Raw genomic sequence first — 17,479 nt, 5'->3', positions numbered from 1 at the left:
AATGTATTCACTTATTTAGCATTTAGGTCTCGTGATTCAGGAGATACTTGGTCAATGTTGGAGCTCAACATTTTATTGAATACATCCCTCTATTTAGTGCTCCTTCATCTCTCCTACTCACCACGCTCTTGATGACCTCGTCCTTTCCGTCATGTTTCTGCACCTTGAGGAGATGGTAGCTGAAGTCGAGGATGTCGAAGCGTCTGGTCTGTCCCAGGAGGGCGATGATCATGCAGCCGGCCCAGTGCAGGCCGTCCCCGAAGCACTGCCTGAAACACAGCAGCGTGATGTGTGTGTGAGAACAGATGTGGCACTTTTTAAAAATCACATTTCAAGAGAGAGGATGATTGCAGGGCTGCACACTCACTCCACGGTGAACTCGTGGGCCCCCACAGGGATGCAGTACACAAACTGCATGGCACTCCAGAGACGGTGGAACTCCACACACTCGTCCACGTGCATCACGCCATTGCTAGGCAGCGGGCCGCGCCAGATGGGGTCGTCCAGGAAGGCTCGCACGCGTGTGAGGATGACCTCGAACATGGACAGGCCGCAGCACAGCCTCTCTTTGGTCAGCAGGTCGCCCTCACGAGCGATGGCGATTTGCTAAGAGAAAAGCGAGGTGTTAAGGTCAACATGTTTGTATTTGTAACATGATGTTAAACTGAACAGCTCTTTTCAGACCGGCCCTACCTGTGGGGTGCCGAGGCGCTCTATCAGAGGAACCATGTGCAGCGCTGTGTATTTGGCCTCCAAGCGTTTCATCTTGGCATCAAGGCGTTCTCCCTCTGAGAGGAAACAAACAAAACAAACGTGAGATAAGTCTGCTCATGCACTACATTTATTACAAATCATACGTATATTGTTTTGTTTTATGTTGATTTGTATCTTCTGTAAAGCACGCTGAGTTTACATTTATACATAGAATGTTTTATATTAATAAATTGAAGGGAAATGAACAAATTAAGTAATGTTTGTGTATCCAAACTCACAACAAATCACACAAACACTTCCAGCTGACATGAGCACAGACAAAATTTCCACCACTGTAGTCACTGATTTTGAAGCATAAAAACCAGACATGTGTCTGATTTAAGACCAGATATGAAGCTGGACCAACTCTGAAATATAAACATCTGGTTCACACTGGTTCTAAAAAAAGAAAGAATTGACTCACACTACATGTGAAAAATATCTGATCTGTGCCTTTAATGCCTACAGTCCTAATCTAACCTAGATGACATAAAGCACGCTGTGACACCGACTCTCTAAACTCAGAACAGCGAGTCCTCTCAACACGTGATCTTTAAAGCTCTTACCTTTGACGTGGACACGAGGAAGAATGTTTTGAAAAGGTGCAGCATGCAGCAGATCACAGACCTCTTCCTGTGACTGAAGGAAAGATGTGTAAGAGGTATATACTTGTATGTCAGGATGTGAGAGAGAACATTTGAATGACATTGTGAATATTGTTGGTTTTGAGTGAGGGCCGTACCAGACTCTGCTCGCTCAGCAGACAGAACAGCATGGCGTTGCCCACCTCTCTCAGGTTCTGGAAACAAACCGTCTTCAGCTCAGCATACTCCACGATGTCCTTCAGCTGGTGGTGAAAGAACTCCAGGATACCTAAAGAAAAACAAACAGACTTAATATCTTATCTCACGCCTTGATTTGTATCAGTCAGCCATTGAAGTGCACATGAACAACCAATCAAAGCAGCCCACATGTACTATAAAATGGAAAAGGCCCCTTAAGAATCTCACAGCTGAGTCTCACTGTCATCTCAAGTGTATAGGTTAAAGGTGTCGACATAATGAGGGTAATAAGTAAATTAAAAATTGATCAAAACAAGCACCGTACCCATCTCTGTATATGTTCTTCTGCTGTACCTGGATAGGTTGCCAGATTATTTGCTTTAAGAAGTTTTCTCATATAGGATACATTTAAATGTCTTTAAGAATCTGACTTATTTCTCTCATAATGTGAAGCTTCAATTTAAGTTTCAAATATCTCCGGTTTGCAGTTACATGACAACAATAAACATGTCGGCTCTGTCATGGCATCCACCAAGACAAGACACGTCCCGTTACAACTATAAAATTCTGAATTTCTCCGGCTTTGATAATTGTTGTAAATATTTAAGGTAATGTACTCAAAAACAACAAAATATATAACATGGGTTTAGTCAATTTTTTTTATAATTTAGATGTTTTAATGTTAACATTGTAATAAACTTCTGCATATTGTACATTTAAAAGTTTGCAAAGAAGCACACTTTCTGTGTTTTAAAATAGAAGTTAGTCGATGCTTGATTGAAGGAGACTAGCTGGACATTCAACAACAGACCGAGAGATTATCTGATTATCCCTCCATCTACTTGACAGTTCATTCTTCAAATACACTTATATTCATATTTTCATTCTTATCCATCTTCTTCTTGAATCTATCTTGTGAAAAGACACATTGTGAGTTACCTGGTGAGCCATACTCATGGCGAGGGAGTCTGCAGATCTTGGGCATCACCTCCATCAGGGTCTTCACATACTGCATGATGGTGCCCTGAAGCTGTAAACCAGAAGAGGGCAGATACAGTGACATAGAAGAAAGAAGAAACAATCAAACTGTTCCTCTGTGTTTCTGTTCTACTCACCAGGCTTTTGACCACCTTCAGCAGCTCCTCCATCACCACGGCGATGCCCTGATAACCCAGCAGTCTGCACATGACCTTGATGTGCGGAGGACCCACAAAGTTCCTGTAGGCGCTGAATATGCTGCTGTAGGCCAGGTTCAGGGTCTAAATCAGAGGAAAAGACAGAAAAGGTTCTTCTCAGAGAGCGCAACACTTGAATGAATTTTGTAATATTTTAACAATCATGATGCATCGGAGAGTCGGGAGGAATATCTGAACACAGTCACCTCTCTTTAGCTTGAGCAGCTTTGAGGTAAAAATGTAAAATTGGGGACGGCCCAGGTTGAAGTCCGACCTATGGCTCGTTTCCAGCCTCTCCCTCTCTCTCTCTCCCTCCCCAGTTTCTTCTTCTATCAACTGTCCTATCTAATGAATCTTCGACTCCAGTACTGCCCACAATGGCTGCCTCCACATTACACTCGATAATGAAAATAATAGAATCAAACAACAATCCACCAGCAAACAGAGAAGCTTATACCACCGTAAACCTCAAACTACATATATGAGACATTACCCATAATGCACAAGATTTTTGTGTGAAGTTTAGATTTTAGCCTGACACCATTTCCTAACAGGAACATATAAACACCAAAAAGTGTTTGTTTTTTTACAGCAGAGAAGATGTTCTAACGTGCTCCATGTGTCAGCAAACAGGCCAAGCTGCTTGTCTTGTGTTTAAAAAACATCTCGCCCCGGTTCTATTGTGCAAAGTTCTGCACATCAGCATTTCATTTAGAAAGAGAGAAATCACAAGCGGTGCAAATTATAACAAATATCCCTTCAATCCTATATTTTGTCAACACCAGCACTAGTGTTTCTTTTCCTCCATGTATTGATGTTAATGTATGTATAGCATCACAGTCACATATGGGATATATATACGATAGAATCATAATCAGAGACACATTAGGACACTCTCTCAGGGAGGACCATGACTACCCTCATGACAATCTGGCTGGTTGTAGAGAGATTTTGCAGCTGAACAGATGGAACAAATCTCCCCCCCCACCACCCCGCCCACTATCCTACAGTTATATTTCTAACAAACAGCCTAGACAAAAGTTATATGGTGTCAAAAAACAATCAATATCCCTTCAGTCTGTAGTCAGACTGGCAAGGAAACATAGAAAACAATATCAGAGCAGCAACATTTCAAATGGTTAAATGATGAATGTTATTCTGTTTTCATTCTGACATCCACTAAAAAGAGATTTGAGGCCCCCCCCCCTCCCTTCCCCCCTCGATGGCAGAGATTAGAAGCTGCTGTTGCTCTAATCCAGCATCACTCTCACTACAGCAGAGAGATGAGAGCACAGATTTCAACAGCCCTCCTCGTAAGGAATAAACGCTAAGATGAGTAAATAACAGGACAAAGGATTCAAAGCAGAACAAGTCAGTGTGTTGACCAAGTGCTGCTGCAGGTCTCTGGTGAGTCTCCCTGTCTTTCATGTTTCTAATACATTATAACCAGGAATCTCTCATACGGTTGTTCTCATATGATCCTAGTAAAAATCAGAACCTGTTTCATTACCATGGCAACAAAAATAGAAGTCCTTTAGGCAAACAGTTTGGGGTAATTTGTTGTTTTAATTTAACGAAAAAAATTGCAGGCCAACATCTGCACACTGTCTAAACGTATTTGTGCTTTCTCTCTTTTGCTCTCAGCAGCTTTTGGTTCAAATATGACTGAAGATCTGAAGTTTCTTTAAAGCTTTGATACTTATTATAAGGCACTTTTTCTTTATTCAAAACAAGTGCAAATGAAAAGTATTCAAGTGTGGAACGTTTTGAAAACTTCAGATTCTTTAAAACAGACACTGCCATGTGGACAATGATGTCATGTTTCTAAAACGTGTGTCAGGAAGCTTTTAGTCAATCTTTTTCGGGTGCACAATCTGTGTCTTTTAAACAACCTCCCTTTTGAGATAATCTGTGTGTGATAATTCAGTCATTTTAGACATCTGATGCCCCCTCGCCCAGGTAAATAAAATACAGTGATGATGAAATATGGGCTGAGGGTCACGCTGTTATTGTATGTATTACAAGTTTTAGTATATTTCATTTAAAAATGTTACACTTCAAACCTGATCAGAGGGGTTTAAACTGCTCAAGGTCATCAGATGGTCCTCTAACAGGTGACTTCACAGCACGGATGAGCTTTACAAATTGTTGTGTGTTTTGTTTGCTGAACATCTGTGCATCGCTCACCTCCCTCCCTCCAAACCAACTGACTCACGCACCAAATAATCCTTCATACTGTGCCGTCACACTTGTTCTTTGCTTTTTTTTTTTTTTTATCTTCGGACATTTTGCATCAATTAAGCGACGGTTTTTGAAGTACTTGATTACAGTTTTATTGACTTATATGTGAATTTTTTGCTGATAAAAACAGAAAAAGTGCATCAATCGAAGGAGTCCAAACAGTTTGTACTGATTACAAACATATCATGAGACAACATCTGCATACCTGGAGGTTTTATATTGACAGTGCAATCACTAAACTCAACTGTATCAGCTCAGTGAGAGGATGACTCATTTGAATGTATTGCTTTTGTATTGTAGATTCATATACAGGTGCAAGGAACAAGGAATAGGAGGGGAAAAAGAGAAGGAAGGAAGCCTTTTTTTGTTTTGCATTCTTTTTTTTTCTTATACCTATGACTTATATTTATTTTAAAGATTATTGATGTGGAAATGAGGACGAGAAAGTGGGGGATAACTTGCAGTAAATGTCCGAGGGTGGGAGTTAAACCTGTGGATGCTGCTGCACGGGACAAATGATGAAACCTGCTGCCTCACCTGCTGCTTATGTTTGAGACTAAATTCATTTTTTTAGATGATTTGTTTTAGAAAAATCCTCCTCCACTAGTTTTAGCCGATGCCTGGCTGTGATACTCTTTCATGGTAATAAATGTTATTTAAATGTATCTCAAGTCTCACTCTTCGTCCTCTCTTTCTTCCAGTTGGGTTGCTTTAATTCCAGACTGCGGTAACTGAGGAATCACTCATAACTGGACTCTAGAAGCAGACGGACAACAGTTGCATCATGGGGATCACAGTCTACAACATCTCGTCCACCACCGCGAGAGTGAACTGGTCGCCGTCGCCCACCTGCCTGGACACCTTCTACAGCGTCATGTACCACCCCAACTGGAACAGCCTCGCCATGAGCTACAAACGCAAGAGCTTCATGCATGAGGATCGGATCCCGGTCAGCCAGACCAGCACGCACGTGGCCAACCTCCTCCCTCAGACCGCCTACTTCCTGTGTGTGACTTGTCAGGCGGCCAATCCGGTGCAGGATCAGTGCCAGGTGTTCAGCACCCTGAGCGAGAACGCCGAAGGTCACGACAGAGCCGGCTGGGAGTTTGCCGCGGGCGTCTGGCTGACCTGCTGCCTGTTACTGCTGGTCATCGCCGGCATCCTGATGTGGGGGTGTCTCCACAACATCTGCCCCTTCCCCGGTCAGGGTGGAGGCGGCTGCAACGTGATGACCAACTCGAACCACCAAGACATGTCCGGATCGGGACGTCTCTACACGCACAGACGCAGCAGCACAGACAGCTCGAAACACGGCGCGAACATCCAGCGGCCGCTCCTCTCCACGCAGAGAGGCAGCCACGTAATTACCCAGGACCATGAGCTGAGGACACTCGCTAAGCTGTCGGGCAGCGAGCCAGTATGAATCATCTGGATTAAGGTCATCACAGCATTGTTTTGCACGGACTGAAACGCCAACGAGTCCGATAATACACTAATGAAATCTTACCGAGCCCAGGAGGTGACATGGAGGGAAAAAAATCAATTTTCAATTTAATAATTTGAGCTCTCAGTGGGATACTGTTTTTAGCCTGATAAAGCCGATTTTAGGATAATAAAGATTTGTTTGTTTATTCAATGAAAGCTCAGAGCCACTCTACTATTCACATTCAGGAAAAATCAGGGATCCATGATGATAACAGCACCTCATCAGTATTGACTGATAAAGACTTTAATATTTAAGAGCAGCTTCATACGCACAGTTCTGCAAATATGACATGCAGATAAGCAAACATTTTAATTATGCAACATATCACAAGCTGATAATGTATATAGGTGATTATTGCATGCCATGGACCCTGATGCAGAAGGTTTTTTTTGCATTAAAACATGTACATTTAATAAGATTCTTTTTGGGACTTTTTTTTGCTTTCATGGACAGCTGGAGACACAGGGAGGAAAAGAGAGGATGACATGTAGGAAAGAGTCTCTGCAGGGATAACAGTTAGCCAATGCTGCAAGGACTCAGACTTAAGTCAAACCCGCTCTACCAGCTGAGACTCCGGGGCTTGAGTACTTGGGCAATCACAAAGAGTAGGTGTAAGTGTCATAAATGTGATATATACACAACAGAAGAGACGTTATGTTCTTTACGATTGGTGGAAATAACATGTGCATAAATCAAATATAAGCCCTCTGATTGACCAACAACCAGTCCAGTCCAGAGTTTACCCCGCCCCTCAGCCCCCCACGTCTAATGTTTGAATAGATGCACCTAATATAGGTATAGGCAATGATCAAAAATGAGTTGATTTCACTATATCTATATGATTTCCTTCACTGTGTATCTCTGTCAGAAAAATAAAGCTTTCACTTGACTCAGAAAACTCTTATTGGGCCATAAATAGTAATAAAATGTAATAAAAACACATTATCATAATTTGTGCTCATGATTTGAACTTTTGAAGGTACCAATGGCATATTAATGTGGATGTTTTCATTAAAAATGTACTTTAAGAAAAACCCCACATAATGACCATCAACTGTATGCACATGACGGTACGATTTCCGTGCACATAATAATTAAACTGCTGCATTATGCTTTTTGTTCATCAGTATTGTGACAGTTTGACTTTGAGATGTGATTTTATTTTGATCCTTTAATATTTTGTTTTAGGGGTGCCAGCCAGGTCTCTCTCCTGGCATTTAAGATAAGTCGTTGTTTTTGGCGTTTTAAGTTTTAGTTGAGTTTTTTGTTTGGATTATTTGAGCCAAAACGTCACACAAGGATTATACACGAAAAGTGTACACCCTTACATTCAATGACAAAACCCCACAGCTAAAAAACTCCACAACCAATGTAACAGTATGTTGATTCTGTAGAACTACAAATAGTATCTCATTTTAGCGCCGTAAAGCAGACAATGCTGCTTCCATGTGGTTCTTTTTTACATCATGTCTTTCCTCCCTGATAGTCTCCTGCTGTGAGGTGCATGTGTGAACAACCAGATCAGGAGGAGTTCAGGAGCAGTCCTCCAGAAATTTTCAGGTTTGCAAATGTGAAAACGGCTTAAATGTAGCTTTTCCCGTAATTTAGCTTTTTTTCACTTGTAATATACAGATTTGAATTTTGATATTACTAACATATTTAGCTCCAACTTGTGGATTCAAGGGAGATCACATATGAAGCCAGTCAGTAAAAGAACAATTCATTCGAGTGGAAATATGCCATATAAAATGGATCCATGATAATAAAAGTTAAGAGGACAATGCTTTCTCTGTATGTGTCTGACCTTTGATCCGTACAAGTACTGGGGCTGAGCGTTGGGCGGCTTGTCCCTCTGGAACTCCTGAGAGAAGGGCAGGATGGTGCGCACAAACCTAAACACACACACCCCAACAAAAAAAAAAGATTAATCAAACATGTAGCACTTCACCAATATCAGGGTTTTTACCCAAGTTAAGACAAAGGTGTAAACAAAGGAGGTTCGTATGAGCGAATTAGAATTAAATGAAGCATTTCTTGTTTGTACAGCAGTTAAAACAAGTTAAAACGTAATCTGTATAGAGCCTGTTCCAGTTTACTTTAAAAGACCTCTGACCACTCCCCTCTTTTCACCTGCTGATTAAAATGTTTCTTTTGGTCGGGATCCTGGATTCTAGTTCATATAAAATAATAGTCTGCTTCAATCGGGGATCTGGATCTATATGTCCTCCATATAAGAAGCTTAAGAGTTATTTTCTGCTCTGGTCCAGCCCGAATGCTGCGACTTTACAGTATTTCAACTTTTAATCTTCTAAACATCATAATCTGCTCGTGGATGCAGAGTGTGTGGAAGAGAAGATTCCAGTGTACAGCACTGACCAAGATATCAGTCCATGTCGAGAACAAAACAGGAAAAAAGCATTACATTCAAAACACAATCATCTGATGACAGTTTAGCTTCTGGCCTATCTTTAGCAACAGGAATCCTAAAAAGGAGGGCACATACACCCCGTTCCTAAACTTCATTTCTTAACCTAAACTCTCTTTCCCAAATCGATTTGCACGTTGGGCTGTAAACAATGAGCTGTTAGCTCTATTCTGGATGTCTGCTGGCGAACTGGTAGACCCTAAGATGCTAAATAGCCTGACAAGCTGACACCGTCATAGTGCACGGTCTGTGACTTGTTTTAACAAGGACAGACGTAACCCAATCCGGCTGGATGCATGCAGATAAGATGTTTTAAAATCAGTTCAAACTTCTCAGTGCAGCAGTTTATCACCACAATACTGAAACTGAAGAAAGGACAGGAGGAGTATTGACACAACAGCTGATTGTGACTCAAACCAGCTCACCTGTTGGTGGAGCCGTTGTAGCAGTAGTTTGGCAGGAAGTCATAGTTGAGCTCCCAGAAGACGTGCAGAGTTATCCGTCCGTAGGGAGCCGACACGTTGTGATTGGCCTCCCGAAACATGGCGTCCAAGCTGTCCAGAGTCAGATACTTACTGAGGAGGTTGTGTGTCATTCGGTTGATGTCCAGTAGACCTTCAAGTTCCTTTAAAAACAAGTAACACAGTAGAACAAACTTATAGCTGATACCTACTCAAAAGATAGAAACAGAGTATATCTCATTATTCCACAGAAGTGAAAACAACATGCCATGATTGAGGTGAGGTCCTCGCTCTCGAAGCGGTTTATGGCGAGCTCCAGAGATTTGTAGAGAGCAGCTGAAACCCTCTGAGTGATGAGTCTGTTCAGATCAATGGAGCGACCTAGAAGCTGCAATCACAAACAGTTAGTAATGTATCGACAACAAGATGGCAGGATAGTGAAGATGGAGGTAAAGAGAGGTAGAATGCATGATGATGGTCAGTACACACCTGGACGTGGCGTTGCTTCAGCAGGGTCTCGTAGCGGTTTGAAGCCGGCCAGGGGATGTTGGCTCCTTGATTCTTACAGTCAGCTCTCAGGCGTTTGTCCAGCAGAAGACTGAAATATTCAAATCAGCAGAGAAAAAGTCAAGTTTCCATAATGTGAGTAAAAACAAAACAGTGTCTTCTCAAATGAAGTGCATTACAACAGCATCTTTTTATTGTGATGCACATTGCCTTCATGGATACCACCTGACATGTTCTAAATCAATGATTATAAGCAGATGTAAAATACAGTACATAAAGTGCAAACACAGATTAACACACTTAACCTACACAATGGTATGAAAAGAGGAACTGTGTGAATATTTGACGTACCTTCCTGCTAGAATCTTGTAGTAGGCAAAGATCTGATCGGCTAACTTGTAGACGAACTGATCGAAGCACAAGTTCACCTGGAATGACAGAAGATCTTTGTTTGAGAAGAATGCTTCGATGTCAACAATCTTTTAGTTACTTGTTCTAAAAAATATGGCTCAACATGTTAATTCATGTCACACAATGTTTTTCTAATTGGGGGATTCAACACTGTGTTGGAAAGGATGCTTGGTGGAAGAAACATCTCAAGATACAAACAAATACAAAAACTTTCATATTCACATCCAGCTGGTACATAATGACTTTTAAATGCACTGTAATAAAAACACATAAAACGTCCTCTTTTTAAAAAAAACCTGTTATTCCTGATTTGACTTGTATATAAAAACAGAGTGAGACAGAATAAAATATGTTTCTGATTACCTCAGCTTCTATTTCGTCATAGAGGAACTGCTTCTTGAATTTGGTCAGGGCGTAGTGTGCACTGTCATTGTACAAATCCAGAGAATACAGCACATACCTGGAGGGGGTTGGAGAAGACAGATAGATACTTTATTAATGCTTTACAGGATATGACACTGTTACAGCAGCTGCAATCACATTTAAGACACACCATTAAAAAAAACTGGACAGAGAATATTTAGGAAAATAAAAACAAGACATCACAAATCTTTAAATCTGTTTTTCTTCAAGCAGACTAGAATTTATAAATTATAAATAAAATGGGAAATGGTAAAAGGACTTCAGCTTATATAGCGCTATTCTAGTCTTCTGACTCTCAAAGTGCTTTTTCACCACAGGTCACATCTACACATTCACACCCTGATGGTAGACGTGCCCAAGGACACATCGGACATGTGGCTGCAGGAGCTGGGGATCGAACCCTCAACCTTCTGGTTGAGAGGTGACGACTCCACCACCAACTGAGCCACAGCCGACCCATAAAAGACATCTTAGAAATGTGACTAACATTGTGTGTGCAAAATGTTGGTTATGTTTGAAATAACTAAAAACCCCAATGTACATATAGAAACACACAAATATAGACTTTATTATATTGTATGTTCCAGTGCATTTCTAAATAAAATAATATGAGCACACATACAGCTGTCCTGCACACAGGTGTATTCATTGTATTTAGACTGTTTGAGATTCCCTTTTTTTTTTAAAAAAAAGGAAGACTGACACGGTGAAATCTGAGAGCAACATAAAGAGAGGCCTCCATAAGATGCTGTAAATGAGGGGAATACAAAAAGTGCATCAAATCAAATCACATTCATGATGACTCATTCTAGACTGTATCACTTTCTCTTCCTCCGTGAACCACCACTTCACAAGTTGCATATTTTAAAAGTAACCCAAATGTGTTGGGTCTCATAAAAAGATTCATTCAGTATTAAATATTTTCTCTAAATCAGATCTTTTTTTTTCCGGGGGTGGTGAATAGTTAGTGAATGACAGCACTTATGAGTCGTGCCAGCTGATGTGCTTAATGGCTTACATAAAAACCTGCCTTCGTATCAACATAATCCTGAAGCAAAGATTTAAAACACACATTTATGGTTAATCCTAAATTTATTCATTTTTTTTACCCAGTCAGTCCAGAATGAGAACATGAGACGAGTTTCAAAGAAAACCCCTCCTGTAAGTGAACACCTCTGATCGGTAACAAGACAAAACGTGATATCAGACTGTCGCTACAACTTTAAATCATTCAACACTTTCCATTATTGGTGTCAATTTTGGATATTTAAAAAAAATTGTCCTTGATTGTGTAGTGACACTGAAGAGGCGGACAGGAAAAGAAAAACAAATCAATGCCTTTTTAAAATGCTGGCAGGTTATTTTGAGTGAGAAGAGAGTTTCCTCACAGAGAGAAGCGTAAGCAGCATGTCAGCAGAGAGGCAGCTTCTCTGCTCCATCTGTGTCTACACAAGATGCCTTCAGGAGCAGAAATGAGTGTAGGTCAACCACACTCTGGCAGCCCTCAGGCGCTGAGGAGAAGTGACTGATTTCCCCCCCCCCCCATCTCAAATCGTAGTTGTCAATAAAATCCAGACAGGACCTGCATGTTAGCCCTTAATATTTCTTGCATAGAACATTTAAGCATCGCCCGACAACCATTTCTGTTCTGTTATGCAGCTGTGAAATGGTTTAATATGCTCTTATGTTTTTGCAATTCTGTTTTCAAAGTATCACAAACTCTATTTTTAATTTTAGGTTACATGTTATTAAAAAGACAAATGAGTAACAGTGGAAGAAGCAATTAAATGTTGTTCTTTAGTAGCCATAAATAAAGTAAGTTAAAGTACTCACTCCATCATGGAAGCCTCCTTTGTCTCCAGGATGTGGTCTGTGAGGATCCAGGGCATGGACATCTCGATGGGGAACTGGATCCTTCGGCCCATCGTGAGCTCCAGGAAGAACTCCCTGAACCAGAGCTGGGAGAGGTCGCAGCAGTGCTGCAAGGTCTCTGCAAAGAGGGGAGGAGGATAACAAGACATCTTCAGAGAGTCTCCTTTAAGCAGCAGATAAACAGCAAACACAGGGACAGAGAGAGTCCATCTATATGACAAATACTTCTCTGTTAACTGAGATATCTCGATTCAGCTGATTACCCTCAAAATGTTTTTCTCTTTGTCTGAAAGGAAGGGCTTGCTTAAGGTAGTGTGGAAGTACTCCAAATCGGTCTTGGTCTCAAGACCAGTCAAGACCACCACTGATCAGCTATTTCTTTTTTTTTGATAAGAAGGAAAACGATCCTTTCTAAAAAAAAAAAAAAAAGGAATAACTTCAATTCATTCATAATTCGATTTTTATGTCACCCTGCCATGGTCTTGGTCTTGTCTCGGTCTCGGAGCACTCTGGTCTCGGTTGAGTCTTAGTCTCGGTTAGTGCGATCTCAACTACATCACTAGCTTAAGGAACAAGTTTAAAAAGCTGATAGACTGATTGTCTAAAGAGATAATTAAGCTTAAAGGTTTAAATTTTAAAATGTGTTAGTGAAGGTCAATATTATAACTGGTCCCCTAAGAGCAGTAAACTGTAGCTGCTGTATTTAATCTTAAGGTGTCCAAACTGGGTTCAAATTATTGAAGCATTTCCCTCACTGGTTCTTCATCCAACACTTTGGGTCGTGGGTTTTCTGCACTGTTCTGTTTTTAAAACTGAATCAGGACATTTTACTTTCATCTGAAATTTTTAATTTAGTTGTGTGTTTTAAGTTCCTTTCAAATATCAGAAATTGAACTAATAAGAGAATCTATTTTTATCTGTTTTTAATGTTCTCACCACTGAAGTTCAGCAGGTGGGTGTAAAAGAAGGACTCGCGGTGAAACTTCTCGATGTCCAGGATGGTGGGACCTTCCAGAGTGCTGCGCAGAGTCTTCTTAAAGCCGCTTTTATCCGCGATGAGAGACTCCAGCATCGTCCTCACCATGTAGAGCTGCATGTAAAGAAGCCATAGACGATTAGTAATTCAAGCAGAGAAAGAAAAAAGGATGGAAGTAAAATCTCATCAGTGGTAGCACCCTGCTGGTTTCACAAGATCCATCCCTTAAAACTCAGATTTCATTAGAGGTGAGCGACTTGTACAGAAGCTTTTCTTTCTGTGCTGTCTTCTCTATGATCAGACATAATTAGTAGGAGTGTTCATTTTCTGCAGATCTAGATGAGCTGCTACAGAGGAGGTAATATGAGGTGGGGGTATGAGCAGGATGTGAGACCTGTGTACTGGAGGGTCCGACTGCACGGCGAGGAACTTTGATATCAAATCCACCCTTTGGATCTTTCTCTCCACGGAGCGCAGGGTCGTTATGTGGCTCCCGGCCCGTCTCCCAGTCACACACCGTCTTTCTGATGGCCTGGAGGACGCTGCAGGAAGCACAGAATATAAAAAAAAGAGGGAGTAAGTTTTCTTCTTATTGGGATATGAGGTCTGTCCAGCCTTTGGCTCCTTTCCCGTGTGTCTCGCTTTACGAGATTTCTGACTTTATCCACTGCCCTGTCTCTACAATAAAGACATTAAAGGCCAAGAATAAAAAAAATTTAAAAAATGTATTACACAGGTTTAACTTTTGCAAAGTTGCCATCTCTTTCAGACCAAGAGAGCCCCTGTTGTGCAAATCAATCAAGAAATAAAGTCCAAATTCTTTCCAGGTTATAGAGGTTGAATAACGGATAAATAAATGATTAGTTTTCCAATCAAAAATATTTCTTTATATTATTTTTACAATCTTTTAGTCTCCTTTAAATAATATTTTCCATGTCTTTTAAAATCTGACGACCTTATGATTGGTTTTATTTTGCTGCTCTTGACCTGGATTTTAAACCAGACTATATTTCAAAGGATTCGATGTGTGTGAGCCGTACCTCTGGACGACGTTCTTCTTCTTCTTGATGGCCTGCCTCAGCGGGTCTCGCAGGGTGACTTGAGCAAAGTCCTGCAGAGCCGAGTAGATGGTGTGACGGATGGCGTGGTTGAACACACTCTCCATGCGTCCCATCAGCACCTGAAGTCCCTTTATCATCGCAATGACCTGCACAGAGAACATTTACTCAGTAAACGATTGTGAGTAAAGAAAAACAAAAGGTGTGTGATGGAGTCTTAACTGACCTCCACCAGAGCAAACTTCTCCTCGCTGGTGTAGTTGTATCTGGTGGCTCTCTCGTACTCCTCAGCGTTGTCGGGACACTCTTTGTTGGAGTATTTGTCCGTGGGGTGAACCAGTTTCCAGGAGTACTGTGGGGAAAAGCAAAGAGGTCTCATTTAAAAAAACAAGAAAGGAAAAAAACGACAGCCACCTTTAATCAATCAGGGAGTCATTTACTCCTTTTTCAAAGCTACTGCAGGTACAATAGTTATTATATTCACCTCTCCATCTTTTTAAAGTGTGGAAGAATTGACACAAGAACTGAAAAGCCACCAACATACTCAAGAAAAATCTAATCATGTGTGTTCTCACCACTTCCATGACGTGAGCGCTCCACTGGGAGAGAAGCTGCATGCCCTGCAGCGCCAGATCAAACAGCTTCCTGTACTCTGCATCCGTCTTCTGGGCCTCCTGACGTCCTGATCCAGTCACCACCTCAATTTTTTTTTTTTAAATGAACACACACCAAAAAAAGAAAACTAAATGTCCAGGTCCAAACATCCTAATAGAATTTTCTTTACTAGTCAGCATTTTTGATACACATGTGAGACCAATTCCATCATAATGCACTGAGCTATGACCCCTGGAAATCCACTGAGGCAAAACATAACAACATTCTCACATGGCCAATATCTCTCACATCTCTCTCGTACCTTAACATCAAAATCATAGACTGTATAAATGAAGAGGACGACCACTTTGTAACCTGCTGGTTTGTTGAGCTCTTTGAAGCCTTAAGTTTTGACTTTCAGCTGAAGCCATCCGTGTACAAACCAAAATCTGAAATACTGTTATGATACGAGCAAATTTTACAAAATGAAGGCCATGCTTCAATAAGAAGACTGGGACTAGAGATTGAGACAAGAAACTCAGAAAAATGTACAGAGGAAACTAAATGAGAGATGAATATGGTTATTGCAAACAGTGGAGTCGCCCCCTGCTGGCAGCTTCAAAGACTGTAAGGGTTAAGGACAATATGCACTGGGCTTCACTTACTGTGAGGCAAGATCCACTTGTTTTAAAAATGATTTTTACGGCCATATGACTTCATTGATAGGACACCCTGTCACAGAACCTCGAGACCATCCCCCCACCCTCTGGAACACTATAGACACCTGCAATGCTCCACCTCTGGACACGTTTAAAAAACCATTCTGTTCACCACAGCCTTCAACCTCTCATAACTCTGACTCTCCATTGGACCCATCCTCTGTTACTTGTCTCAGTCTTGTTTTTGTTTTCTCTTGTATTCTCATTTTTACTCCACTATATAGTGGACTGTTCTTGGGTCCCTTAAAAGGCACTGTATGAATTCAATTTATTATAGAAATGATTATTATAATTACAGCTGAAGAGAGACAGGAAATGTGTGGAGAGAAAGAGTGGGGGTGATATGCACTGAATGCTTTTTCTCACCTCACTGTTGCTGTATCGAGCCAGTTCAGAGATGAAGCGCATGTGATCCTCGCGGATTTGAATCATCTGCTCACAGATGTTGTACTGGGGACTGCTGGAAATAGACGTGCAGGTCCACCTAGAGAGAGAGAGAGAGAGAGAGAGAGAGAGAAATATGGTGTAAGGTTGAATGAGCTTGAATTTAAAGTTCCTTATAATAATGAAAAAAGCTTTTGCAAACCACCGTTCCTCATTACATTAAATATGTTTTTGCATCTCACCTGGATTTGTTCTCTTCAAAGTGAGCGCTGGTTTTGATGTAGCGAGACAACTCGATCTGCATGTCTCCGAACAGAGGGACCACCTGGAGTTGCTGTGAACATCAAGAACACACAGATTTGCATTTTAATAGACATACTGAACAGTGGAGCCAACACAAGCTCTGTCTTCCTTTAATGATAAAACATCACAGATTGCATTACGGTTAACAGATAGGGCTTTTTACACACAGGAGCTGTATGTGTGAACGCAAACAGACACATTTTTCACTCTGATTTAATCCAGAGTTTCTCCTGCAAGCCCCATGGTATGTTTTCCTGCAGAAAGTCTGAGTGAGCTGATGTGAGAAAGCAGCAGGATATAATCAGGAGAAATAACGTCACCCTTGAATAGTCTCCCACTGTGAGATGCATGTGTGAACAGTCAGGTCAGAAAATGTTAGGAGCAGTCATCCTGAAATTATCTAGAGACGTTCAGGAGTGAAATTATGAAAAGAGCAAACGTCGACTTATTTCACATCTGAGTGACATCAATCATTCTGATTCTGATCGGCATCTCCAGTCAGAGTCTGTGCAAAGGCAGCACATTTTGAGTCCTCTATTATTCTACACGTTTGAATCATTAATCAATACAAACTCTTCCAAACCTTGAAAAACTTGTCGATCTTTGTCAGGTTAATCCTCTTCTTGGCATCTAGTTTGTAGATGTTGCTGCTCTGTCCATCCATGAGGTACAAGCCAAACCCCATGACCTAGAGAGAGTGGAGAGGTGACTTGAACACTTTTGTTTTTTTTTTCATTTTCAGGTTTTATCAAAGTGTTTCAGAAGGGGCTCCACTTACTTTGAGCAGCATGTGTTTGTCACTGGGCGTGAGGTACATCTTGTCCTCGTAGTGATCCACACACAGGTTGACGATGTCCGCCAGCAGCTCCTCGTATCCGTTAATCACCTCCAGCTGCTGCTGCAGAGACT

General features: G+C 41.2%; 2 protein-coding genes across 2 annotated transcripts in view; one reads left to right on the top strand and one right to left on the bottom strand.

Moving 5' to 3' along the window:
* The window catches only part of cyfip1 (cytoplasmic FMR1 interacting protein 1), a 32,001-nt gene that overhangs the window by 991 nt on the left and 13,531 nt on the right, over positions 1–17,479 (bottom strand). Inside the window, exons 8-30 of the mRNA XM_061030245.1 lie at positions 17,349–17,477; positions 17,154–17,258; positions 16,510–16,601; positions 16,250–16,367; positions 15,146–15,268; positions 14,797–14,922; positions 14,553–14,719; positions 13,907–14,054; positions 13,473–13,626; positions 12,498–12,654; positions 10,605–10,701; positions 10,182–10,258; positions 9,813–9,921; positions 9,592–9,711; positions 9,288–9,487; positions 8,242–8,329; positions 2,651–2,794; positions 2,475–2,565; positions 1,496–1,626; positions 1,320–1,392; positions 694–788; positions 368–606; positions 122–269 (exon numbers count right to left, since the gene is read on the bottom strand). Coding sequence (XP_060886228.1) covers positions 122–269; positions 368–606; positions 694–788; positions 1,320–1,392; positions 1,496–1,626; positions 2,475–2,565; positions 2,651–2,794; positions 8,242–8,329; positions 9,288–9,487; positions 9,592–9,711; positions 9,813–9,921; positions 10,182–10,258; positions 10,605–10,701; positions 12,498–12,654; positions 13,473–13,626; positions 13,907–14,054; positions 14,553–14,719; positions 14,797–14,922; positions 15,146–15,268; positions 16,250–16,367; positions 16,510–16,601; positions 17,154–17,258; positions 17,349–17,477 — 2,931 coding nt within the window. The remainder of the gene's footprint in view (positions 1–121; positions 270–367; positions 607–693; positions 789–1,319; positions 1,393–1,495; positions 1,627–2,474; positions 2,566–2,650; positions 2,795–8,241; positions 8,330–9,287; positions 9,488–9,591; positions 9,712–9,812; positions 9,922–10,181; positions 10,259–10,604; positions 10,702–12,497; positions 12,655–13,472; positions 13,627–13,906; positions 14,055–14,552; positions 14,720–14,796; positions 14,923–15,145; positions 15,269–16,249; positions 16,368–16,509; positions 16,602–17,153; positions 17,259–17,348; positions 17,478–17,479) is intronic.
* Positions 3,989–6,545, top strand: LOC132956714 (fibronectin type III domain-containing protein 9). The gene is made up of 2 exons (XM_061030319.1): positions 3,989–4,117; positions 5,653–6,545. Exon 2 carries the CDS (start codon positions 5,736–5,738, stop codon positions 6,372–6,374), a length of 639 nt encoding a protein of 212 aa, XP_060886302.1. The 5' UTR covers positions 3,989–4,117; positions 5,653–5,735; the 3' UTR covers positions 6,375–6,545.

This window comes from Labrus mixtus, chromosome 3 (genome assembly GCF_963584025.1).
Source record: "Labrus mixtus chromosome 3, fLabMix1.1, whole genome shotgun sequence".
Lineage (NCBI taxonomy): Eukaryota > Metazoa > Chordata > Actinopteri > Labriformes > Labridae > Labrus > Labrus mixtus.
Note: the sequence above shows the minus strand (reverse complement) of the source record. Positions and strands in the feature narration are given on the sequence as shown.

Coding starts and splice junctions, on each gene's coding strand:
- LOC132956714 (XM_061030319.1), top strand. CDS start 5,736: ATGGGGATCACAGTCTACAACATCTCGTCCACCACCGCGAGAGTGAAC.